This window comes from Salmo salar, chromosome ssa06 (genome assembly GCF_905237065.1).
Source record: "Salmo salar chromosome ssa06, Ssal_v3.1, whole genome shotgun sequence".
Taxonomy (NCBI): Eukaryota; Metazoa; Chordata; class Actinopteri; order Salmoniformes; family Salmonidae; genus Salmo; species Salmo salar.
The window spans coordinates 12,175,809-12,203,634 of NC_059447.1; the positions used below are offsets into that span (position 1 = coordinate 12,175,809).

At 41.5% G+C, this 27,826-nt stretch overlaps 1 protein-coding gene across 12 annotated transcripts; it reads left to right on the forward strand.

Annotated features, from left to right (window-relative positions):
* Window positions 1-2,075: 2,075 nt before the first annotated feature.
* Window positions 2,076-26,688, forward strand: LOC106606292 (zinc finger protein 239). 12 transcript variants are annotated; one of them, XR_006770139.1, is made up of 6 exons: window positions 2,087-2,486; window positions 3,684-4,010; window positions 8,540-8,720; window positions 12,906-13,742; window positions 24,317-24,511; window positions 25,121-26,688. XR_006770139.1 is itself a non-coding variant. In XM_045719751.1 (5 exons), the coding sequence occupies exons 2-5, from the start codon at window positions 3,945-3,947 to the stop codon at window positions 24,325-24,327; spliced, it is 1,095 nt and encodes a 364-aa protein (XP_045575707.1). In that variant the 5' UTR covers window positions 2,087-2,486; window positions 3,684-3,944; the 3' UTR covers window positions 24,328-26,688. The 12 variants fall into 12 exon arrangements, 9 of the variants coding, with proteins under 9 accessions (XP_014057917.2, XP_045575707.1, XP_045575711.1 ...); XR_006770138.1 differs by having other exon boundaries at window positions 2,088-2,486; window positions 24,317-24,497; XM_045719751.1 differs by having other exon boundaries at window positions 24,317-26,688.
* Window positions 26,689-27,826: the final 1,138 nt, after the last annotated feature.

Genomic DNA, 27,826 nt, shown 5'->3' on the forward strand with positions numbered 1-27,826 from the left:
ACCGTAGGGATGGTGTCAGGTTTCCTCCAGACGTGACGCTTAGCATTCAGGGCAAAGAGTTCAATCTTGGTTTCATCAGACCAGAGAATCTTGTTTCTCATGGTCTAAGATTCCTTAAGGTGCCTTTTTGGCAAAGTCCAAGTGGGCTGTCATGTGCCTTTTACTGAGGAATGGCTTCCGTCTGGCCACTCTACCATACAGGCCTGATTGGTGGAGTGCTGCAGAGATGGTTGTCCTTCTGGAAGTTTCTCCCATCTCCACAGAGGAACTCTGAAGTTCTGTCTGTGACCATCTGGTTCTTGGTCACCTCCCTGACCAAGGCCCTTCTCCCCTGATTGGTCAGTTTCAAGAGGAAGGCCTTAAAAAACAAAAGCGTCTTGGTGGTTCCAGACTTCTTCCATCCACTGTGTTCTTGGGTATCTTCAATGCTGCAGAAATGTTTTGGTACCCTTCCCCAGATCTGTGGCTCCACACAATCCTGTTTCAGAGCTCTACGGAGTCTGCCTTTCCAAATCATGTCCAATCAATTGAATTTATCACAGGTGGACTCCAATCAAGTTGTAGAAACATCTCAAGGATGATCAATGGATACGGGATGCACCTGAGCTCAATTTTGAGTCTCAGAGTAAAGTTGCTGAATACTTATGTAACTAAGGTATTTCTGTTGTATATTTTTATTACATTTGTAAAAATAAATGAAAACCTGTTTTCACTTTGCCATTATGCGGTATTTTGTGTAGATTGATGAGGGGGAAAATGTATTTAATCAATTTTAGAATAAGGCTGTTACGTAACGAAGTGGAAAAAGTCAAGGGGTCTGAATAATTTCCGAAGGCACTGAAAGTCAACCTCCTTAATTATTTATATCAACAACAACAAAATTGCACTGACTCTATGCACACTCACTAGACTACCCACAAACTCACGCCAACACACACACTACATTCGCTCACACACACAAAACACACATGCAAATGGGCCCCACACATAGTAACACAATAATAAGGCTATATACAAGGAGTAGCAGTACTGAGGCAATATGCACGGGTACAGGTGATTTAGGTAATGCATTATGTACATGTAGTAGGGGTAAAAGGGACTAGTCCATCAGGACATAATAAACAGAGTAGCAGCAGCATATTTGAAGAGTGTGAAAGTGTGTCTCCTTTTTTATTTAGCAAATATTTATCTTACTTTTTTTTAACCCTTCATTGTTAGGAATGGGCTCGTAAGTAAGCATTTCACTGTAAAGTCTACACCTTTTCTATTTGGAGCACGTGACCAATAAAATGTGATTTGATTTGCGTAGTAGAGGAGGATGGGTACAGGGCAAGGGATCCTCGAGAGTGATAGGAATAATATGTGCTTCAGTAAGGTTGGTTTCTTAGTGTTCATAACCATTGCTATCAACTGTACCGCAGAAATTGAATTTAAGTCACATACAATATGTTGTGGTGGCAGCTGCAGAGAAGTACTTGGGATTACATGATTTTACTGCAGAAGAATTGCTGGGAGTGTTCTGTTTTTCATGAGGGTTAAATTGGCAGGTATTTATTCTATCACCAAGTATAATGGATTGTACAGTAGGTGGCAACATGCACCTCTAACGTTTGTTTGCTGACCGCCATAAATACTGTTGAAGAAGGACTTCACGCTGGACCAATGTTTTTATAAGTAACCCAAGATAGACCACAGCCTGTCGTTTCCAATGTGAGCAAATAGAACAAGCAAGAGGTGGGCAGAGCCTAGCACGAGCTAGCATTGGCTGGTTCTAGCATGTATTTGCATATTTCCGTTAGGGAACGCCTACTCTTAAGTGCGCGTGTGCATTAACTCAATTCGATGCACACCTAAACAACGCACTTTTTAAAAAAATTCGCAAACGGTAAAGTCTACCAAAGTTAGTCCTCCCTGTTCGTAAAATATTTTAGTTTTGGAAACAAAAAACTGCATTGAGATCAAATGTCTCATCGATTAGAAAATGAGAAAAATGTCTGCCAAATCCATCTCGTTCCATCTTCTCCCACTGCCAGCCACTGGGCTTCCTCTCACCACCATATTTGGTAGTGAGTGGAAACGCCAACCGGATGCTTCACACTAGACCTCCAGTGAAATATGTATGTCATTGTTCTATCTGTGGCTGGACTCTCGAAGAGATCTGATCCAAGTGGCTTTCAGGTAGACAATAGCAGAGAACAGGATTATTGGTGAATGGGATGTTGTTTAATGTTTTCTTGACTTTTATAGCTTAGGTAACATCTTATCCAGGATTTTACTGAAGTAAGATTAGCCAACATGAATTTGAATCCAGTTTTGATATTTAAATAGACGTTTGATTGCTCTGATCTAGCTGTTTCAGTTGTAGACTTGAATTGCCTGCGACAATGCCATAATAGTTATTTGAACGCTGTGACAAACAACGTAGCTATAGCGTACACATTTCTTGAAGAAACGTTGAAGAAAGAATAGCGTCCACAATGGATCGGGTAAGTTTGGTTGCCATTTGTTAGCAATGTAGGCCTACTGTGGTCAATGTGGTGTTTGAAATGTCTAGGCCTAGTTTTCACATTTGATCGTCCACTTCCATGCGTTCCATTTGAACAGCTAACGTTAGCTAGACAGTGGTGGAAAATGTACTAAATAGTCATACTTGAGTAAAGATATCTTAGTAGAAATGACTCGACTAAAAGTGAAAGTCACCCAGTAAAATATTACTGGAGTAAAAGTATTTGGTTTTAAATGTACCGTCCTGCTAAGCATTCGAAATGTAACTAGTACTTTTGGGTGTCAGGGAAAATGTATTGAGTAAAAAGTACATTATTTTATTTATAAATTACTGGAGTAAAAATTGTGAAATATAATTGTAAAGTTGAGCCACCCCTTGTTTATAGGAAACTTTGCACAAAATTGTGTGACCAAATATGTAGGAAGAGGTCATTTGTGGCTGTGGTAACTAATGACAACCATACAAGTCAAAATTGGCTATACCATAATAAATGCTGAAAAATATAGAAAGAATACTATTTCTCTTGAAGTAGTGATGCTGAATGTAAAACATTGCTAAACTTAACCCACTCTCCCACACTTTAAAGTAGTCTTACCCAAGGCAAACATTTTGACTATATTAGCCCACACAGCTACAAGGATGCATTTTCATGCTAGGTTTAGGACCTCATATTGACGCTTATAAAGACCTCAACTGATGTATAGAACGATCTTAAAATGGTCAACTTTGGTTAAGATACAAGCACCATGAAACCTCTAAGTCAAAGTCCGTTTTTTGGACCTAACTTGCTTACCACTTTTTTTCATGTTTTCTTTCTTCACAGACTCCATGAAATGATGACCTCTTACTAAATATTTGGTCAAATGTATTAATTTTGTGTATGGTTTCCTAGAAACAAGGCCGGCTCAACACTCTCCCCTACAGTAATATGGATAAAAACATGCCATTATTTCCAAAGTTATTATAGTACACATACATTTATTTGTAACTAGGCTATAGTGGTACAATGTCTTATGGGACAGTTAATACTACAAACTTCTATAGTATGTGCCATTACAGTTGAACTATTTGTTTGACTTATTTTGTACATAATGTTGCTGCTACTGTCTCTTTTGACCGAAAATAAATACCTTCTGGACATCAGAACAGTGATTATTAGCTTTTTTTTCCTTTAAAGAGTCCGATGAGCCCGACATGAAGGACATACTGCTATCCTGGGAACTTGCCCAAATCCCTGTCATTTGCATGAAAAGAAGACAGAGGAAAAAGTGGTTTGCCTTCTGAGAATTCGTAGGCGATCGAATAAACCCCCTCTGCCTTCCGTTCTACTAGCTAACGTGCAATCGTTGGAAAATAAAATCAACGACCTACGAGGAAGATTAAACTACCAACGGGACATTCAAAACTAATATCTTATGCTTCACGGAGTCGTAGCTGAATGACGACATTATCAACATACAGGCTGGTTATACGCTGTATCAGCAGGATAGGACAGCGGCGTCTGGTAAGACAAGGGGTGATGGACTATGTATATTTGTAAACAACAGCTGGTGCACGATATCTAAGGTAGCCTTGAGGTTTTGCTCGCCTGAGTTAGAGTATTTCATTTAGAGGTCGACCGATTTATGATTTTTCACCGCCGATACCGATTTATTGGAGGACCAAAGAAGCTGATACCGATTAATCGGCTGATTTAAAAAAAAAATTGTTTAAATTTTTATCTGTTGTTCTGCCCCTGAACAAGGCAGTTAACCCACCGTTCCTAGGCCGTTAAATCGGCCAAATCGGCGTCCAAAAATACCGATTTTTGATTGTTATGAAAACTTGAAATCGGCCCTAATTAATCGGCCATTCCGATTAATCGGTCGACCTCTAATTTCATGATATGCTCTAGACCACACTCTACCTAGTTTTCATCTGTATTTTTGGTAGCTGTCTACATACCACCACAGACCAATGCTGGCACTAAGACCGCACTCAATGAGCTGTATTCCGCCATAAGCAAACAGGAAAAAGCTCATCCAGGGGCGGCGCTCCTAGTGGCCGGGCACTTTAATGCAGGGAAATTGAAATCTGTTTTACCAAATTTCCATCAGCATGTTAAATGTGCAACCAGAGGGGAAAAAATTCTAGACCACCTTTACTCCACACACAGAGACAAAGCTCTCCCTTGCCCTCCATTTGGAAAATCTGACCATAATTCTATCCTCCTGATTCCTGCTTACAAGCAAAAATGAAAGCAGGAAGCACTAGTGACTCAGTCAATAAAAAGTGTTTAGATGAAGCAGATGCTAAGCTACATGACTATTTTTCTAGCACAGACTGGAATATGTTCCAGGATTCTTCCGATGGCATTGAGGAGTACACCACGTCAGTCATTGTCTTCATCAATAAGTGCATTGACGACGTCGTCCCCACAGTGTCTACGTACATACCCCAACCAGAAGCCATGGATTACAGGCAACATCCGCACTGAGCTGAAGGCTAGAGCTGCCGCTTTCAAGGAGTGGGACTCTAACCCAGAACCTTATAAGAAATCCCAGTATGCTCTCCGACAAACCATCAAACAGGCAAAGCATCAATATAGGACTAAGATCTAATCGTACTACACTGGCTCTGACGCTCGTCGGATGTGGCAGGGCTTGCAAACCATTACAGACTACAAAGGGAAGCACAGCCGAGAGCTGCCCAGTGACACAAGTCTTCCAGGCGAGCTAAACTACTTCTATGCTGGCTTCAAAGCAAATAACACTGAAACATACATGACCGCACCAGCAGTTCTGGACGACTGTGTGATCACGCTCTCCGCCTCCGATGTGAGTACGACCTTTAAACAGGTCAACATTCACAAACCCGCAGGGCCAGACAGATTACCAGGACGTGTACTGCGAGCATGCGCTGACCAACTGGCAAGTGTCTTCACTGACATTTTCAACCTCTCCCTGTCCGAGTCTGTAATACCAACATGTTTTAAGCAGACCAACATAGTGCCTGTGCCCAAGAACACTAAGGTAACCTGCCTAAATGACTACCAACCTGTAGCACTCACGTCTGTAGCCATGAAGTGCTTTGAAAGGCTGGTCATGGCTCACAACACCATTATCCCAGAAACCCTAGACCCACTCTAATTTGCATACCGCCCTAATAAATCCACAGATGATGCGATCTCTATTGCACTCCACACTGCCCTTTCCCACCTGGACAAAAGGAACACCTATGTGAGAATGCTATTCATTGACGACAGCTCAGTGTTCAACACCATAGTGCCCTCAAAGCTCATCAATAAGCTAAGGACCCTGAGACTAAACACCTCCCTCTGCAACTGGATCCTGGACTTTCTGACGGACTGCCCCCAGGTGGTAAGGGTAGGTAACAACACATCCGCCACGCTAATCCTCAACACGGGCCCCTCAGGGGTGCGTGCTCAGTCCTCTCCTGTACTCCCTGTTCACTCATGACTGCACGGCCAGGCACGACTCCAACACCATCATTAAGTTTGCCGATGACACAACAGTGGTAGGTCTGATCACCGACAATGACGAGACAGCCTATAGGGCGGAGGTCAAAGACCTGGCTGTGTGGTGCCAGGAAAACAACCTCTCCCTCAACATAATCAAAACAAAGGAGATGATTGTGGGCTACAAGAAATGGAGGACCGAGCACGCCCCCATTCTCATCGACAGGGCTGTAGTGGAGCAGGATGAGAGCTTCAAGTTCCTTGGTGCCCACATCACCAACAAACTAACATGGTCCAAGCATACCAAGACAGTCGTGAAGTGGGCACAACAAAACCTATTCCCCCTCAGGAAACTAAAACGATTTGGCATGGGTCCTCAGATCCTCAAAAGGTACTGGAGCACCAAGTCTAGGTCCAAGAGGCTTCTAAACAGCTTCTTCCCCCAAGCCATAAGACTCCTGAACATCTAATCAAATGGCTACCCAGACTATTTGCACTCCCCCCTTTTTATGCCGCTGCTACTCTGTTATTATCTCTGCATAGTCACTTTAATAACTCTACCTACATGTACATATTACCTCGAATAAACCGGTGCCCCCGCACATTGACCCTGTACCGGTACCCCCTGTATATAGTCTCACTATTGTTATTTTACTGCTGCTCTTCAGTTACTTGTTACTTTTATTTTTTATTCTTATTTTTTAAACTGCATTGTTGGTTAGGGGCTTGTAAGTACAGTTGAAGTCGGAAGTTTACATACACCTTAGCCAATTACATTTAAACTCAGTTTTTCACAATTCCTGACATGTAATCCTAGTAAAAATTCCCTGTTTTAGGTGAGTTAGGATCACCACTTTATTTTAAGAATGTGAGAATGGTTTATTTCAGCTTTTCTTTCATCACATTCCCAGTGGGTCAGAAGTTTACATACTCAATTAGTATTTGGTAGCATTGCCTTTAAATTGTTTAACTTGGGACAAACGTTTCGGGTAGCCTTCCACAAGCTTCCCACAATAAGTTGGGTGAATTTTGGCCCATTCCTCCTGACAGAGCTGGTGTAACTGAGTCAGGTTTGTAGGCCTCCTTGCTCACACACGCTTTTTCAGTTCTGCCCACAAACTTTCTATAGGATTGAGGTCAGGGCTTTGTGATGGCCACTCCAATATCTTGACTTTGTTGTCCTTAAGCCATTTTGCCACAACTTTGGAAGTATGCTTGGGGTCATTGTCCATTTGGAAGACCCATTTTCGACCAAGCTTTAACTTCCTGACTGATGTCTTGAGATGTTGCTTCAATATATCCACATAATTTTCCTTCCTCATGATGCCATCTATTTTATGAAGTGCACCAGTCCCTCCTACAGCAAAGCACCCCCACAACATGATGCCACCACCCCCGTGCTTCACGGTTGGGATGGTGTTCTTCGGCTTGCAAGCCTCCCCCTTTTTCCTCCAAACATAATGATGGTCATTATGGCCAAACAGTTCAATTTTTGTTTCATCAGACCAGAGGACATTTCTCCCAAAAATATCTTTGTCCCCATGTGCAGTTGCAATCTGTAGTCTGGCTTTTTTATGGTGGTTTTGGAGCAGTGGCTTCTTCCTTGCTGAGCAGCCTTTCAGGTTATGTCGATATAGGACTCGTTTTACTGTGGACATAGATACTTTTGTACCTGTTTCCTCCAGCATCTTCACAAGGTCCTTTGCTGTTGCTCTGGGATTGATTTGCACTTTTTGCACCAAAGTACGTTCATCTCTAGGAGACCGAACACGTCTCCTTCCTGAGCGGTATGACGGCTGCGTGGTCCCATGGTGTTTATACTTGCATACTATTGTTTGTACCGATGAACGTGGTACCTTCAATTGGAAATTGCTCCCAAGGAAGAACCAGACTTGTGGAGGTCTACAATTGATTTCTTCTGATTTTCCCATGATGTCAAGCAATGAGGCACTGAGTTTGAAGGTAGGCCTTGAAATACATCCACAGGTACACCTCCAATTGACTCAAATGATGTCAATTAGCCTAACAGAAGCTTCTAAAGCCATGACAATTTTCTGGAATTTTCCAAGCTGTTTAAAGGCACAGTCAACCTAGTGTATGTAAACTTTTGACCCACTGGAATTGTGATACAGTGAATTATAAGTGAAATAATCTGTCTGTAAACAATTGTTGGAAAAATGACTTGTCATGCACAAAGTAGATGACCGACTTGCCAAAACTATAGTTTGTTGACAAGAAATGTGTGGAATGGTTGAATCACTTAGGTTGGAGTCATTAAAACTCGTTTATGTTAACTTCTGACTTCAACTGTAAGCATTTCGCTGTAAGGTGAATACCTGTTGTAATCGTCGCATATGACCAATACAATTTTATTTTAACTATGGTAAACTCGGCTATAGTGGTAAAATGTCTTATGGGGACAGTCAATACTACAAACTTCATTAGTAAGTGCCATTACAGTGTTTCTCAATTGCATTTTTGGAACAATGTTGTAGAGAGATTTAAGACTAAACACTAAAGTAATAAAATGTTTGGTCTAATGATATTCTATGTACAATACTTCCTGTGGTCACCAGGACAGAGCTAGCCTGTCCCCCTCCAACCTGCCGGAGTCCCCTGGTCACAAGTCTCCCGGTAGCTCCTTACTTCTGGGTCTGAAGAGGGTGTCTGTGTGGCTGGTCGACTGCAGGAAAACACCAGGGCAGAGTGGAACTGTGAGAGAAGGACACGAGGAGGAGGGAGATTTGATTTCATCAAGTAAGAACAATGTGTGTTGATTAAACTACAATCTGCTTCTCTAACTGCTCATTGATTGATAAACTATATATACCTACCTACCTACCTACCTACCTACCTACCTACCTACCTACCTACCGGTAACTGCCAAAGTAAACACCAACATAGTGCCTTAATAGACCAGAACAGCTTAAATGTGGCTTGGCATAGATTCTACAAGTGTCTAACTCTATCGGAGGGATGCGACACCATTCTTCCATGAGAAATTAAACGATTTTGTGTTTTTTTGTTGGTGGTGGAAAACGCTGTCTGAGGTGCCGCTCCAAAATCTGTTCCATTAGGTTGAGATCTGGTAACAGACGGCCATGGCGTATGATTTGCATCGTTCCCTTTCAGTCAGGAAACTCGGCCCAATACAGCTGTGGGCAGTTTGAGCGCTAGCGCACTCAAATGAAGAACATTAGTCACGCCTGACAAGGCCAATATACCCTGTGCTTCAGCGGAATCCCCGCCTACCAAGGCACGGAGTCATTCCTTCAATTTCTTCCGGTCTTCATCTTGATCTGAGCAGAACAATCTCACACATTTCTTCTAAACAAAGATTGGAATGCAATTTCAGACTTTATTCCAACTTAACTGCCCCACTAACTAGGGCATGCTCATCCTTCTGGAAGTTGTGTGTTAAAGTTTGGTATCTAGTTTCGTAAAGTTTCCTACCAAAATGTTTGCTAGTTATTCTTGTGGCTTTTTAGCGTGGCTAACTGGTTGTAAGGAAGATGGCTAGTACGAACGAGTCTATGAAGGTTGTTAAGCCTGGTTTGAGTTCACGACCTTGCCCACAATCATGTGGTTTCACCATGTCTTTGAATAATACTCACGAGTTTAGTCTTGTATGTCTCTACTGGATGGCTGCTCGGGCTGCCCTGGATCGATCTGGCTCATGGGACCACTGTTGCCGGCTGCGTTTAAGCACTCTAGAGAAACGTGTCGTCTTCCATAGAATGCTTTGTTGTACCGAATGTGATTTTCCTCCCCAGGGCGCCTGTACCTTGGCGGAGTCTGAGTTGCGGGATGCAGGGGTGGACCTGGGCTCGTGGTGGGATCAGATGGAGCTATCCTCCCAGCATAGTGATGTAGAGCCAGCTGATATCTCTTTCGGCATCGTGCAGGGCTCCTGTTTGGTTGACGACGTGGTGTCTGGCCGGTTCTGGGAGGGGGCCAGAGACAATTACTTGATGCCAACACATCTTTTTAGCTAAGTTGCACGCTGAAGTTATGTTACACTTGTTAGGATGAAACAGTCTGGTTACCATCGTTGATGCCTTTACCATCTACACTTGCCAGTTTTAGCCTCAGCCAGCACCATATTCAGATTAGCCTTTACGTCGGTAGCCCTGCCCCCTGGTGAACAATGTATGATCGCTGGATGATTCTCTTTTAAGTCTGATATTGTGGGTAATGGAGTCATTAATGACTATGGTTTTCAATTTGTCAGAGCTAATGATGGGATGCTTCGGCGGCTCAGACCCTGTAACGGGTGGAGGAGAGACCTGAGAAGGCTCTAACTCCGACTCGTTGCTTAGTGGGGAAAACCAGATGAAAGTTTCTATCGGCTGAATGAGCAACACCGGTTGAGCATGCCAAAATATTTTTTTCCCCAGAAGCCATGAGAAAATTGTTCGGCTGCGGGGACTGTGAAGGGGGTTTAACACTACTACTTGTATTTACTGGTGGCACAGACGGTGTATCATTAATTCCCACACTTGCCCAACGATTGCGTCCGAAGCCAAGTTGCAAGCTCAGCTATCGTCACCATAAGGCAATAGTTATCCTTTATATTAAGAGTACAGCGACTGCAATAAGAAGGCATAACGTTACTTCACTTTTTTTGGGGGGGGGGACAAGGTCCTGCAGATCTATGTCCAGATAAAAGTTGTGTGAGGACAAAACTAAGACCTTGGTAAACTTGTTTAAATACAGACTTTGATTTAAATAGTTATTAAGAAGCAAAAAAGTGTGTCAGGTAGCCAAGAAGCAACAAACAATACAGCAGTACGGCAACAGCGTGGAAGTGCATTGCGTTGCGTCACCAGAACCTCAACCCTGCTTCGTAGGATACCCCTCAGACTCAGCTGCATTCAGCCAAGCTTATGCTGCATGGGTATTCACACTTCATGGGTATGGAAGGGTCGGGGCTTGTCACAATGCCTCCATTGGATGGGAAGCTAGCTGTCTACCTAGCCTCATTGGCTAACAAAGGGATGGCTAATTCCAACAAATCCCTCCCAAATAAGTATTGTTATTTTTCTGGGTTGCAGCTTGTGTGGATCCCCACACAGAGCACCTAGATGAGATTCCTTCTACGGCTGATTTCGTGTTGTGCATGTTCCATTGCACTGTCTCAGCATTCGGGAGAAGCATGGGGGCTTCAGTGGTGGAAGAGCGCCACCTCTGGTTGACTTTGTCTTAGGCGCTGGAGAGAGACCAGCTGGACAGGCAGAGACACTTTCTCCTACGGGGTTGTTCGGCTCGGCCTTGGCATCTATGCAGGAGACGGCGCTTCACGGCTTCCTTCCTTTTCTGCCAAGGCAGGACTGTCTTTGAGAGGATTTGCAGACAAAGGCCCGGCAGTAAGCTGGCTGCCCTGACTTCTGGGTCTACACCCAAGTCTGCTCCTGTTCCTCCAGCGTCAGTCTGCTTGGCACAGGCTCCATTTTACTCCTAAAGGTAAAGTGAAAGCTGGTCCCTCTGCGGAGCGGGGAAAGCAGCAGCTCCCTCGCACATATCACGATGAGAGAGAAACATCCCAAGATGATCATTGTGAAAGCGGTAACCCTCAAGTGGCACGTCCAATGGTCACTGAACACCCCCCCCCCCCGCGAACCCAGAGTAGACTGTGCTTCAGGCAGACTTTGAAACTCAAACACCTAAGTTCTGTGGTGTTCATGGGTATCAAGATTGTTTTCTTCCAGATGTGAGCTTAATAAAGAGCCTCTTCCCCACGGTCAGACACTCGGGTTGTCAAGAGGCATGAAAAATAATCATTCTCCCAGTCCACAAGTTTCCATTTTGCTCCTTCAGATTGCACTTTACAGGAGACTTGCTGTCTGTGTCGACCAATGGTGTGCAGGCTTAGTGTTACCCTGTCGCAGTATAGTCTCCAAGTCCCCTAAGTTTTTGCGGCGCCATCACGTTGCGTTTTCCTGAGGCCTAAGCGCCCATTTTGAGGGAGGAAATCTCTTCTCCAGAAGGAAGCAATTTCTCTCAGGATGGCTGGTACAGCCAGTATTTCCTGGTTCCCAAGAGGGGTGGGACTTTGTCCCATTTTAGACCTGCATCCCTTTAACAGGCATCTTAAGGTCTACAAGTTCAGAACCAATCGCCCATGTGTTTGGTTCACCTCCAACGCATGGGCGATGGATATTTGTGCTGCGGCCAGTTGTGCATCACCACACACTTTTGTGAGGTTTTATCGCATGGATGTCATTGCCCCAGCGTATCCCACAGTGTTCTTAAGGCTGGGACGGGAGAGGGTCGTTGAAAGGCAGTGCACAGTTTTGCAATATACCCAGATGCCACAGGTTTGTTGTTGGGTTGGAACCCTAGGTGGTCTGCCGTGGGCCATTTCATTTGGTGTTGGGTCGTGATTTCAGATCCCCTGAGTTTCCTGACTAAAAGGGAACATACAGTTATGACTAGAACTAATGTTCAATGAAAGAGGCAAACAAAGTACAACAGTTGTTGGGCCTCACACCGCCATGTTCAGATTTAAGAGCGGTACTGAATTGAAGGAATGACTCGGGTACCTTGGTTTTATCACCTGCAAAGGTGGGACTTCTGGTGTGGCACGGTGTTCATTGGCCTTGTCAAGCGTGATTCTAATGTTCCTCAGTAGAGGGCGCTAGTGCGTGAACTCCCTATAGCTGTACCTTGTTTCTCTCCTTCAGGGAACAGTAGTTAAAGTAATAACTTTTTTTTTATGCTCATTAAATCATTCAGTGAACACTCATGCCCTGTGGATGGGGGCATTGTCATCAACCATAGGTTGACCTAAACCATGCCAGGAAAATTAACCCAACACCATAAGAGCCGCCAGAACCCTAATTTCCTCAAGTGTTTCCTTTATTTTGGCAGTTATGTTTATATTGAAGGTCATAATTGTTTATGGCTTGCAAAACCTAGTTATTCAATGTCTTTGCTTCACAGGGGACACCCCTAACTGTCATTCTCTCAGTGGGAGGGGCTTATCATCTGGGGAGCCTCAACATCATGTTGCTGACGAGGCAAAGAAGAGTCTCTACAGATCAGAACAACTCAAACCCCAGCAGAGAGGTTTAGGGAAGAAACCTCACCACTGCTGCTCTGACTGTGGGAAGAGTTTCACTAGACGGAGTGGCTTCATTATTCACCAGCGGATTCACACTGGAGAGAAACCGTACTGCTGCTCTCAGTGTGGGAAGAGTTTCACCTGTCCAGGAGGTCTTAAGTTACACCAAAGAATCCATACAGGAGAGAATCCGTATAGATGTTCACAGTGTGGGAAGAGTTTCGCTGCTTCTAACACCTTAAAATCTCATCTGAGAATTCATACAGGGGAGAAGCCTTATCCCTGCCTTGATTGTGGGAAAAGCTTTGCTAATGCAGGAACCCTAACCATACACAAGCGTGTACACACTGGAGAGAAGCCTTATAGCTGTGATCAGTGTGGAAAGAGCTTTTCTCTTTCCGAAAATCTAACTATACACCGGCGCATACACACTGGAGAGAAGCCTTATGTCTGTTATCAGTGTGGGAAGAGCTTCACTCAGTCAGGAGACCTGACTACACACCAGCGAACACACACTGGAGAGAAGCCTTATAAATGTGGTCAATGTGGGAAGAGCTTTGCTCTCGCTTCGTCCCTGACTAGACACCAGCGAACACACACTGGAGAGAAGCCTTATAGCTGTGATCAGTGTGGGAAGAGCTTTGCTCGAGCATCCAACCTGACTACACACCAGCGAACACACACTGGAGAGACACCTTACAGCTGTGATCAATGTGGTAAGAGTTTTAGTCAGTCAAGAGATCTGATTACACACCAGCGAACACACACTGGAAAGCGGCCTTATAGTTGTGATCAGTGTGGGAAGAGTTTTAGTCAGTCAGGGAACCTAATTAGACACCAGCGAATACACACTGGACAGAGGCTTTATAGCTGTGATCAGTGTGGGAAGAGTTTCAGTCAATCAGGGAACCTGACTAGACACCAGCGAACACACACTGGAGAGAACCCTTATATCTGTGTATGTGGAAAGATATTTGTTCATTTAGGGCCAATGAGAAAACACCAGAAAGCACAAACGTGTCATCTTTCAACTCTCTCCCATCCGGTTCCAGATCCCTAAATAATGAATCAATAGAAAACATCTAGTGAACAGTCATATCCATCTCTCATTCTTAAACAGTTGACTTAGTCTGATCACCACGGTAACCTGTTTGGAACATAGATGCGGTAAAGAAGTCAATTGAACTCGAGCAAAACAATGGAATTGCCATGGAAATGTGTGGGAGAAAAGGGCCATGGGGGAATAATCCTGAATCTCTTCATTGCCCCCCAGCAAAATTAGCCTGCATTTAGACTATTGTTTACATGAGTATGTCACAATATATTGAGGTACAAATCAGAGTATAATGCTTGTATGGATGTCAACCCTAACAATAAATGTTAATTTCACCAATCAACTGCATTACAGTTAAAAATAATTGACTACCACCACCGATGTCTGTATGCTAGCTATGCTAACCAGTTTATACTAACTGGAGTTAGCATTTAGAAGTCACTTCTCAACTTTTAAATGTTACCTGCGAAAACAGCCAAATATATCCAAATCGGACTTAAGTAATCAAATTGTGAGGCTGTTACAATACATAGTGCATTCGGAAAGTATTCATACCCCTTGACTATTTTCCATTTTGTTACGTTACAGCCTTACTCTAAAATGTATTAAATACTTTTTCCCCCCTCAATCTACACACAATACCCAATAATGACAAAGCGAAAATTGTAGGAATTTTAGCAAATGTATAAAAAAAAAAAGAAGATGCATACCTTATGTAAATCAGTATTCAGACCCGTTGCTATGAGACTCAAATTTGAGCTCGTGCATCCTGTTTCCATTGAGATGTTTCTACAACTTGATTGGAGTCTACCTGTGGTAAATTCAGTTGATTGGACATGATTAGGAAAGGCACACAGCGGTCTATATAAGGTCCCACAGTTGGCAGTTCATGTCAGAGCAAAAACCAAGCCATGAGGTCGAAGGAATTGTCCGTAGAGCTCCGAGGCAGGATTGTGTCAAGGCACAGATCTGAGGAAGGAACCAAAACATGTCTGCAGCATTGATGGTCCCCAAGGACACAGTGGCCTCCATCATTCTGAAATGGAAGAAGTTTGGAACCACCAAGACTATTCCATTTCAGAATAAGGCTGTAATGTAAAAATGTGTGTGTGGGGGGTACATCCTGTAGAAAACACAAACCGCTCTGCACTGCTTTGCGAAGTGCAAGAAGTATGAATTCCCTGACTTCTACTGAGGTCGTATCACAATAAATGCTGCATGGCCAATGCAGATGTCGGATTGACCATGCAGTGCCCAGATGCACAATGCCCTTCTCTCTAGAATGCGTTCTCTCCTGCCAATTTGTGCACATTCATTGTTTCATAACTTCATCGTGTGAATTGTTTGCATTTGATATCACTTCCCCATTACATATCACCAGTAGTACATTCTAACATTTAATTCCTGTAATTTCTAATATACAATGTTTATTACTTTGGTTACAGTAATTTCTGTTAATGCATTCAATAATTATTCCAGTCTTCGTGGTATTATTGTCGGAGTCGACACGTTGTTTGCAGACCGCACAACCTATGCTGTACTTGAGGGAAACAAGTTTTTCTTTATTTCATTCCATTTATGAGTTTTGTCAATTTAGTCAGTCTTTTGTTTGGAGCGCTCCTGTCAATGTTGAGTAAGGAATGCGCATGCATAGAAGTAGGCCTATAGGCTACCTGGCCTGCGGGCAAATTTGTATATAAATGTGCCCATTTTGGGGAGAGTATTTCTGATTGGCTTAACACACCATCACTAATGACCTGTTGATCTTCTCAAAGTAATGTTTTCTTCACCTCAAACGGCAAGCAAACAAAGTCTGTTTTTACATCCGTTGAGAATTAAAATAGTTACTCATTTGTATTTGAAAAATCTTTCCAGCGATCTCCCTTTTTCAATAACCACATAGTGTGAAAGGGAAAAATGTGATGCTCTGATCCAGTGGAAACGTCAAACTTATCATTGCTTGACTTGGACTGAAACAGGTTCCGGTACTCATTTTGGGTGCTGGTACTGTTTATATTTTGGTGCAGAAACTCCACAATACTTTGGAGCTAATATTCTACAAGACAAACATTTGCGGTGCCAGTACCCAGCTCCGGTGAGCTCCTGCCCAAGTTTCTTATCCCTTGCACAAATAGTCTACAGCTGTGTCTGTCCAGAGCTCATTGGAACAGGAAACTGAGGGTCCAGAATATTTTAGAAAGTGTTGCAAGTTCGCTAGCACAAGTTTCGGGTCGGACCCAAGAGCAGGAGGAGAATAGTTGTGTCAGGTTACGTTTTTCCTTCTTCTGGTTATCTAGATCTCTGGTGCCCTTGAGGCATTTGCCTTATTTCATCAAACCGTAAGCTTAAAGCATCAGACAACCTCAGTGCATATAGTTGATTTTATTAAAACACATTAACACTACAAATTGAAAAATACACATTGAAACATTTAGATCAAATGGATTGGTTAAAAGAACAGATGAATTTTGGTCTAGAGATTATTTTTTGGTCGGGATAGCCGTAGTCTGATTACTTTCCGGCTGCACTGTAAATCATGACGATTTGACAAATATCCACTTTGTTAGATCAGATTTGTTGAACGGTCTTCGTTCCATTGACTCCTTTACCGCATCTATAATATGCAGCTCTGATCTAGGAGCAGGTTTCCCCTGTGTCCATGCACTATCAAACATTGATTTAAATCGATAAATGTTATAGTATATTGATTAAAAGTCACCTTGTCTGAGAGTGATTTTACATGTCTCACCAGGGTAGGCCTACACGAAACACAGCCCTTATTTTAAGTGTTTCTAAAATCCCCTATGGGAAAAATGTAATGGTGGAAAAACTATTGGAACCATTTCCCTGCTTGACCACTAGGTTTTACGGGTATTATGACACGCCCATGGTCGGGCTCTATAGAGAGAAGTAGTGATGACATCTTTTTATAGGCACTAATTTTGCCAGTTCTTTGGACAAAGCCATGGGGAAAATGAATTGCGTTTTTGGATAAATGCCCAAAATAAGGTCTGTGGGAAACAGGTTTAGGAGATGTTATACGTTTTGTTCTGAGAGTCTTTATCAGCTAATGTAACTTTTTGTGAATTTTTAAGGATTTATGTAATAGCTTTTTTTAAAATTAGGTTTCATAACTCATTAACTATCTCATAGAACAAAACCTATAACAAGGTAACTAATTTCTGGGATTTAGGACTACAGGCTGGCATGCTCTATAGCGCCGTATACAGTGGCCAGAAAAGTATGTTGAACCCTTTGGAATTACCTGGATTTCTGCATAACTTGGTAATACAATTTGATCGGTTCTTCATCTAAGTCACAAGAATAGACAAACAGTCTGCTTAAACTAATAACACACAAACAATTATATGTTTTCATGTCTTTATTGAACACATCATTTAAACATTCACAATGTAGGTTGGAAAAGGTGTGTGAACCACTAGGCTAATCACTTCTCCAAAAGCTAATTGGAGACCAATCAATGAGACGAGATTGGATATGTTGGTTAGAGCTGCCTTGCCCTATAAAAAACAAACAAAATTTGAGTTTGCTATTCACAAGAAGCATTGCCTAATGTGATCCATGCCTCGAACAAAAGAGATCTCAGAAGACCTAAGATAAAGAATTGTTGACTTGCATAAAGCTGGAAAGTGTTACAGAAGTATCTTTAAACGCCTTGATATTCATCAGTCCACTGTAAGACAAATTGTCTATAAATGGAGAAAGTAGAGCACTGTTTCCACTCTCCCTAGGAGTGGCCGTCCTGCAAAGATGACTGCGAGAGCGCAGCGTAGAATGCTCAATGAGGTTAAGAAGAATCCTAGAGTGTCAGCTAAAGACTTACAGAAATCTCTGATCATGCTAACATCTCTGACGAGTCTACGATACGTAAAAAACGAAACAAGAATGGTGTTCATGAGAGGACACCACAGAAGAAGCCTCTGCTGTCCAAAAAAAACATTGCTGCACGTCTGAAGTTTGCAAAAGTGCCCCTTGATGTTTCACAGCGCTACTGACAAAATATTCTGTGGACAGATGAAACTAAAGTTGAGTTGTTTGGAAGGAACACACAACACTGTGTGGAGGGATAAAAAGGCACAGCACACCGACATCAAAACCTCATCTTAACTGTAACTGCTACTCTCTGTTTATCATATATGCATAGTCACTTTAACCATATCTACATGTACATATTACCTCAATCAGCCTGACTAACTGGTGCCTGTATATAGCCTCACTACTGTATATAGCCTTGCTACTGTTATTTTTCACTGTCTTTTTACTGTTATGTCTTTACTTACCTATTGTTCATCTAATCCATTTTTATTAATTTTTTTTTATTTTTAATTGCACTGTTGCTTAGTAAGCATTTCACTGTAAGGTCTACACCTGTTGTATTCGGCGCATGTGACAAACTTTAATTTGATTTGGAGGGAGCATCATGGTTTGGGGCTACTTTGTTGCCTCAGTGCCTGGACAGCTTGCTATCATCAACGGAAAACTTGGGAATTAATTTTATCAAAACATTTTGCAGGAGAATGTAATGCTCTGTCAGCCAATTGAAGCTCAACAGAAGTTGGGTGACGCAACAGGACAATGACCCAAAACACAGAAGTCAATGAACAACAGAATGGCTTCAACAGAAGAAAATATGCTTTCTGGAGTGGCCCAGTCAGAGTCCTGACCTGAACCCGATTGAGATGCTGTGGCATGACCTCGAGAGCGGTTCACACCAGACATCCAAAGAATATTGCTGAGCTGAAACAGTTTTTTGTAAAGAGGAATGGTCCAAAATTCCTCCTGACCGTTGTGCAGGTCTGATCCACAACTACAGAAAACATTTGGTTGAGGTTATTACTGCCAAAGGAGGGTCAACCAGTTATTAAATACAAGGGTTCACATACATTTCCCACCCTGTACTGTGAACGTTTACATGGTGTGTTCAATAAAGACATGAAAACGTATAACTGTTTGTGTGTTATTAGTTTAAGCAGACTGTCTATTGTTGTGACTTAGATGAAGATCAGATCAAATTGTATGACCAATTTATGCAGAAATACAGGGAATTCCAAAGGGTTCACATACTTTTTCTGGCCACTGTAGCACCACACTGACATGATTGGTTGATGGTAGGTGGGGGGCGGTACATCCTGTATAAACACAAACTCCCTTCCTTGACTACTTCCTTCCAGCAGTGTGACTCAGGGAGATTCCTAGATGTGAGAAGTGTGCAGGAGGACCTGAGAGAAAGGAATGTGTACTATTGATGTAAAAAGTTGTGTGTGTAAACTGTAGGGGTACACATGGTGCTGGAGGTCAGACGTGTCCGGTGAGAGAAAGACAGGTTGAGGTTACCAGGATCACAGTAGTGCATAAGGTGTTGTATGCTGAGGCAGTGAAGAGAGTACTAGAGGAAGATGGGTCCAGGGTGAAGGATTCTGAGAAGATCTCTGTGATTAGGCCGAGGTCAGAGAGTGATAAGAATAACATGCTTCACGAAGTTTGTTTTTTAACGGGGTTTTTTCGCATTCATGGCCATGGTTGTCAATTGTACTGCAGCAATAGAACGTAAATCACAGCGCATAGATGTTGTGGTGGCAGCTGCAGAGAAGTACTTGGGAGTATGAGATTTTACTGCAGAAGAGTTACAAGGTGTTTTGAACGATAAGGTCCCGTCCTCCCAGGCTGCTGGCCTGGTGTAGGATCAGAGGGCCAAAGTAGTGGAATAATGATGAGGTTTTAATGGGTGTAGGGTCAGTGGTGTAAAATACTTAAGTAAAAATACTTTAAAGTACTACTTAAGTTGTTTTTTGGGGTTATCTGTACTTAACTATTTTAATTTTTGACAACTTTTACTTCACTACATTCCTAAAGAAAATAATGTACTTTTTACTCCATACATTTTCCCTGACACCCAAAAGAACTCATTACATTTGGAATGCTAAGCAGGACAGGAAAATGGTTCAACTCACGCACTAATCAAGAGGTCATCCCTACTGCCTCTGATCAAGCAGACTCATGAAATACAAATTATTTGTTTGTAAATTGTGTTGTGTGCCACTGGCTATCTGTAAAATAAATAATTGAGCTGTCTGGTTTACTTAATAGAAGGCATTTGAAATGATTCATAGTTTTACTTTTGATACTTAATTAAATTTGAGCAATTACACTTACTTTTGATACTTAAGTATATTTAAAACTAAAGACTTTTAGACTTTTACTCAAATTGTATTTTACTGGTTGACTTCAACTTTTACTTTAGTCATTTTCTATTAAGATATCTTTACTTTTACTCAAGTATGACGATTAGGTATTTTTTCCTCCACCGTGCAGCATTAGTTAGTTGGTTTTTCCCAAAGCGTAATGAATTCAGACTGCAGAGAGCAGTAGGCTGATACACAGCCAATACAGTAGGCAGCGGCATGCATCTATAACAATTGTATGCGGACCGCCATAATACCAAAGAAGAAGAAGACTACTTCCTTCACCACAGCTTTCGTGAAGCGGAAGAAGTATGAATGCACTGACAACTGCGGAGGTTGACTTGCTGTAAATGCTGCATGGCCACTGCAGAGGTCGGATTGAACATACATCGGGTTTTACTGGTTTGCTGCACGTATAGCTCTGCTGTAATCAGTCTGGTATTTTATAGGCTTCCCTTACTGGTCCTCAGAGAATTACAACTATCTGGACTGTCGAAGAGGACGTTGTTCCAACAGACTCAGGTAGAGTTAGACGATAACATGATTCTTGGTGGATAGGGTGTTGAACGTTTTATTGACTCTAATAGATCATGTAAAATCTTATCCAGGATCTTTCTGAAGTAAGATTAGCCTACATCAGACATTTATTTGTCACAATTTAAGTCGAGTTGTGATATTTACAATTACGTTTGATTGCTCTGGTCTAGCTGTTCTTTCTATGAATTCTGTGACAAAGAATAACTAGAGTGCAGTACACTAACTTTCATGTTTTTTTATTTAAAGAAACGCTGATGAAATAATATCTTCGACGATGGATCGGGTACGTTTGGTTTACTTTTATTAATAGTATAAAATGTATTGGCCTAGTTATCATCTTTGATCTTCCATATCCATTCATTCCATATGAACAGCTGGACAAAATAAACAATGATGGTAATAAACACCAGGGTTGTTTTGTCCTTCAGCAAAGTAGCCTACTAGCCTAACGCACACAGATTGATACAAGGCAACGAGCAGGTAAAGTCAGAACCATGGAGAAATAAGCTAGAATGTTGTTTACATGGAAGCCAATCCAGAAAAAAATACATTACAGCCTATGTGTTGTGATTGTGTTGTTTGATGCTGTTAGTTCATAAGCCTTGACACAGCCGATACAAGACATTTACATTTTTACATTTAAGTCATTTAGCAGACGCTCTTATCCAGAGCGACTTACAAATTGGTGCATTCACCTTATAATATCCAGTGGAACAACCACTTTACAATAGTGCATCTAAATATTTTACGGGGGGGGGTAGAAGGATTACTTTTACGGGGGGGTTAGAAGGATTACAAAGACGGAGAGCACAAAACATTTTGCATGTAATTTACTTGCCTAGATAAATAAAGTATATATTTTTTTTTAAATCGCACTTTTAAACAACTATTGATTTAGAGTTACCTCAAGTCGCAAAGAAAACAGGGGCTGCCTCCACTATTTAAACACCATTTCAACTTCAACAACGTCTAATCACCAATGCTTAGTCTACTAAATTGACAACTAAAAGATACCAAAAACGATTTAGTCCGATAAACCTAAGCTAAATATGTCTATCAATGGTACTGATATCTGTGTGTGAGTGCAAGTAGAAAAAAAAACATGTTCACGCACCCAATTTGTAGAGAAACGCTAATGCCATCCTCCTCTTTCATGTTCCCTGAACGGTCTACCACTCTGTTTTGTTGTCCTAGGCTACCTGGCTAAAATGCTTGCTCGCTAGCCTAATTTCCATTCATTGTCAAGGATGCGCCAGGCCAGCTAGTTAATAACCAATTTTGAAATGATTAATCTTCCTGAGAAGTAACTGAGATGCGCATCTCGCTATGCACTGGTAAAACATTTCATTTGGACAAGTATTATTTAATATTTTGTGTTATATTCCATTATATTATAGTAGTGAGTTTTCATTATTTCCTGTGCCTATTTAGCAGATTTTTTTTCATCGGATTAAAACAGCACCATAGCTTCCATAACGTGACCATTGGACTTAAATGTTTAACTTTGCATCTGCAACAGTTTTTATTACATGTATAATGTATCGCTCTCACGTGCACATTTCTGTCCATTAAGAACCAACGATGTGCGACCCTTTTGTAGCTTTTCTGACACTGCTCATTTCTTTTCAGGAAAATCTCAGAGTTCTATCTGAACGGGTCAGCATCTTGGCAACAATACAGCTGCTATTAGCTAATGTTAGCTTGCTTGTCCAAAGTCCAGCAGCTAGCCTCTGTAGCTAGTTAGTTAACACCAGTCAGCTGAAGGCAAGCTAGCTAGTTTAGTCTCGCACTTCAACGTTTTTGGTGATTGCTGAAATGTAGCCGATTACTTTGTGCATATAGCCTACATCATATCGCTGAGTATGTTCAAACTCAGAATATGCTATCCTGTTCTTTGGAATGTTTTCCGTTTCCTAATGTTTCTTAATTCCTGCCTTAAGATGTATTAGGCTTTTTAAAATGTAGACAACATGCATCATTGTTGGATTCTTCTTGTATAGGTCTACCTCAAGTACCGGCAGTGTGTTAACTTAATTTAAACTATTAACTTGATAAATATCTTACTAAATAAATGAATCATTTTGAAGACCCTGGTCCTTCCCCAACCAGCAGTGCAGCCACCAGTCCCAGGGGACCCCTCAAGGAGGTATACTGACAGACATCTGTAGGGTACATTGCTTTATAAAATAAGCAACAACCGCCTAGACCAATTCCAGGATGGAATTTAATCATTTAAATTGACCATGTTTTATATTTTTAAATAATGTTTTATAGGGTTAAATAATGGTAGGCTAACATCAAACCCATGGCCCTCACGCTAGCTCCACTTCTGCCTAGATACTATGTTAACAAATCCCTAATTGTCTTTCTGTCCTTCCAAAGTGTGCACTTATTCACTTCCCTTCACTGATTGGAAATGAAATGACTGGTATAAAACATATGGTGGATACACCCACTAGCCCATGACTCCATCAATCTAATTATGTTTCTCTTTGGTACAATTTTCACAAGTATGTGGTACATTTTCACAACTTTAAGCACAAAAATCTGTTTCAAACTTAGCACATTTTCAATTGATTCATTTTGAAAATATTTTCCTGTCATTTGTTTTTAAACTGCTAAAAACTGAACTACGAAACCAGAATTATATAGTGTGTAGTTTTTTAAAAAGTACTGAAATAAATTAGTTTAATCCATTCATTATCTGAATGTTGTTGATACGCTGTAAGCCAACGATTTTAGATGAGGATGCTGTTACAGTAACAAGTCACATAGAAAAGTGGATCTGAGCAATGTTGCATGGGGCAGAAATTTCACCAGGCTACACCAATATACCTTTTTACTGTAGGTTTCTACTACATGCCACAATACCCCATATCTGATGGTTTCTTCTATGTATGTACTGTATAAGGATACTGAAACTATGAGACTGACATTTTTCTCAACATGCTCCAAGTGGGATAACTAGCAGCAATAGTTCTGGTGTTTTAGGTTTTTCATCACAGGTTATTTGAACTAATCATGATTTAGCAGGTGTTACCGTCTTTCAAATTTTGGAAGGGGAGGGGGCATTCGGCCCGTATCTTGAGAGACGGGGGAGCTTCTCATTCCGGTTCTGCTCCTCGTTCTAGCATCTCCTAATCTCTCCCAATATGTATGAACCCAGAACTTAATCGAGTGACTGACCAATTACGTGACACTTAAATTCTGTGTTAACCAAGATTAACTCAGGGTGAAAGATGTGTTCAACTCCACTGAATGTTGAATCAAAGGTTCTGAACATAAGACTGGATGTTACAAAAATATATACCACTTCCATTTGAAAAATTGGCCGACGTGATTGAGAAACTACATATGTTTAAAGTAGTGAACGATTGCACACTTCAGGAGAATGGTGCGTCCTTATAATACCTCCTGTCAATCAGAGATTTAGACTAAAGTAATAAAATGTTTGGTCTAATGATATTCTATGTACAATACTTTCTGTGGTCACCAGGACAGAGCTAGCCCATCCCCCTCCACCCTGCCAGAGTCCCCGGGTCGCAACTCTCCTGGTAGCACCTTACTGCTGGGTCTGAAGAGGGTGTCTGTGAGGCTGGTCGACTGCAGGAAAACACCAGGGCAGAGTGGAACTGTGAGAGAAGGACACGAGGAGGAGGGAGATTTGATTTCATCAAGTAAGAACAATGGGGTGTGTGGATGAGACTGCAATCTGCTTCTGCAACTTCTGTTGATTTGATAAAAATATACACTCAGTTACCAGATTGTTAGGTACACCCATCTAGTACTGGGTCGGACCCTCCTTTGCCTCCAGAACAACCTGAATTCTTTGGTGCATTGATTCTACAAGGTGTCAAACGTTCCCCAGGGATGTTGGTCCATTCTAACGCGATGGCATTACGCAGTTGCTGCAGATTGGACGGCTGCACATTCATGCAGCTAACAGCCCTTTTCATCTCATCCCAAAGATACTCTATTGGGTTTGGTCAGCAACAATGTTCAGATACGTTGTAGCATTCAATCGATGCTCAATTGGTATCAAGGGACCTAACGTGTGCCTGGAAAACATTCTCCACACCAGATCACCACCTCGACTAGCCTGTACCGTTGACACCAGGCTGGATGGGTCAATGGACTCACAGCCACGTGACCCACTGTATGTAGGAACGATCCATTTTTGTGAAAGGGGGTGGACCGAATAAACTGTCCGCTGAGTGTATGTTGCTATATTATTTGTATAATATTTATTTATGGACCCATATTTCCAAAACCTAGCAACTCAATGTATTTTGTTTCAAAGGGGACTCCCATAACCATCGCTCTTTCGGTGGAAGGGACTTATCATCTGGGGAGCCTGAACAACATGTTGCTGAAGAGGCAGAGAAGAATCTCTCCAGATCAGATCACCTCAAGAAAAACCAGCAGAGAAGTACAGTGAAGAAACCTCACCACTGTTACTCTGACTTTGGGAAGAGTTTTACTAGACTGAGGTCCTTAATTCACCAACAGATTCACACTGGAGAGAAACTGTTCTGCTGCTCTCAGTGTGGGAGGGGTTTTACTGCATCTAATGCCTTAAAATATCATCTGAAAATTCATACAGGGGAGAGGCCTTACCCCTGCCTTGATTGTGGGAAAAGCTTTGCTAATTCAGGAGGCCTGACCATACACAAGCGTTTACACACTGGAGAGAAACCTTATAGCTGTGAACAGTGTAGGAAGAGCTTCAATCAGTCAGGACACCTGACTACACACCAGCGAACACACACTGGAGAGAGGCCTTATAGCTGTGATCAATGTGGGAAGAGATTCAATCAGTCAGGAGAGCTGACTACACACCAGCGAAGACACACTGGACAGAGGCCTTATAGCTGTGATCAATGTGGGAAGAGATTCAATCAGTCAGGAGAGCTGACTACACACAAGCTAACACACACTGGAGGGAGACCTTACGTCTGTCTATGTGGAAAAAGCTTTGCTCGAGCTTCCACCCTGACTAGACACCAGCGAACACACACCGGAGAGAAACCTTATAGCTGTGATCAGTGTGGAAAGAGCTTTTCTCAAACTTTCTCCCTGACTAAACACAAGCTAACACACACTGGAGAGAAAGAAGCCTTATATCTGTGATCAGTGTGGGAAGCGCTTCAGTCAGTCAGGGACCCTTTATTCACGTCAGTGAACACACACTGGAGAAGGAACCTTATGACTGTCTAGGTGGGAAAAGCTTTGTTAATTTAGGTCCAATGGAAGAAAAAAACCCACCAGAAAACAAAAACATGCCATATTTCATCTCCCTCCTCTCCGGCACCGGTTTCAGATCCATAAATAAATGATCAATAGAAAACATCTAGTGAACAGTCATATCTATCTCCCATTCTTAAACAGATAACTTAGTCTGATCACCATGGTAACCTCTGTGGAGCATAATATGCAGCTCTGATCTAGGATCAGGTCTCCCCTGTGTCTATGTAATATCACACATTGATCTAAATGGATTATGTTATTATAGAAAATTTCATAGTGAACCTGTTTGTGTGGGCGGGTGTTGATAATTGTATCTTTCATCTACCCATGATACTATTATTATTACATGTCATTATGTAGAATAATGTTTCAACAATAGGTGTATATTCATTTATTCAATTGATCAATATATTAAATAAATTATCTTCTTAACAAGAATTTATCACTTTCATTTAAAAAAAATATATATCTACATTCATTTAAAAGGATCCTAAAACTAATCAATGACGCATTGAATAATAATATTCATGAGGTCAAGGAAAGAACTGTGTATGCTGTCTTGTAACAACGGTTAATGTAATAACTTTTACATTTATAATGTAATAAAACCAGTAAATGTAATATCTTCTTGGTTAATATGATAACTTTTTCCACTTAATGTAATAAGTTATGTAATCAGGTGAGTAACAACGTTTTAAATGAATAACATAATTACTTCAACCGATTATGTAATAACACCTAAACTAATGTTTTATGTGGTACTTCACTAATGTTAATGCACATACCACCCTCCACCAATTACAAACCCACACACACAAACCTATGCACCTGTACTCAAACACAAACACACACTCTAATCTTCAAATTGTACTTGTCACATACACATATTTAGCAGATGTTATTGCGGGTGTAGAAATGCTTGTGTTCCTAGCTTCAACAGTGCAGTAATATCTAACAAAATACAACAATACACACACTTCTAAAAGTAAAATAACATAATTATTGAAATATACACGCCTGTAGAATTTTCTATATATATTTATATACACACACACACAGACACAATGATAAAAAAGAAACAGAATTAATCTGTAGGCCTTATAGTCAATGAGCCAGGGGGCTCGGTTGTCTCACTTGGGGTGAAAATGTCTCATAGTGTTTTTTTTAAAGATCTATGTCCCTGGAGTTGAATGTGTTCTATCATTGCAGCAATGGTAGCTTTCTGTGTTTTATCACTATTTCTATTCATCCCTCCATCCCATTCAGTTTTCCCATAGAGGTTTTACCCTATGACAACGTCAGCATACAGTACATCAGGTTATTACTCATGTTTACCCTTTAATCATATATCATTGGAAATATTAGATTCATAGCTATCCATCAGACACATTTTCAGAATGTTTAGATTGACAGAACTTTGATCTTCGACCTCAAGAATACAGACTTACCTGTATACTCTGAGTGCACAAAATATTAAGAACACTTTCCTAATGTTGAGTTGCCCCCACCCCCCTTTTCCCTCAGAACAGCCTCAATTTCTTGGTGCATGGACTCTACAAAGTGTCAAGTGTTCCACAGGGATGCTGGCCCATGTTGACTCAATGCTTCCCACAGTTTTGTCAAGTTGGCTGGATGTCGTGTTAGGGTTCAGTTCTTGAGACAAACTGGAGCTCCTGGCACCTACTACCATACTCTGTTTAAAGGCACTTCAATATTTTTTTCTTGCACATTCAACATCAATGGCACACATACACAATCC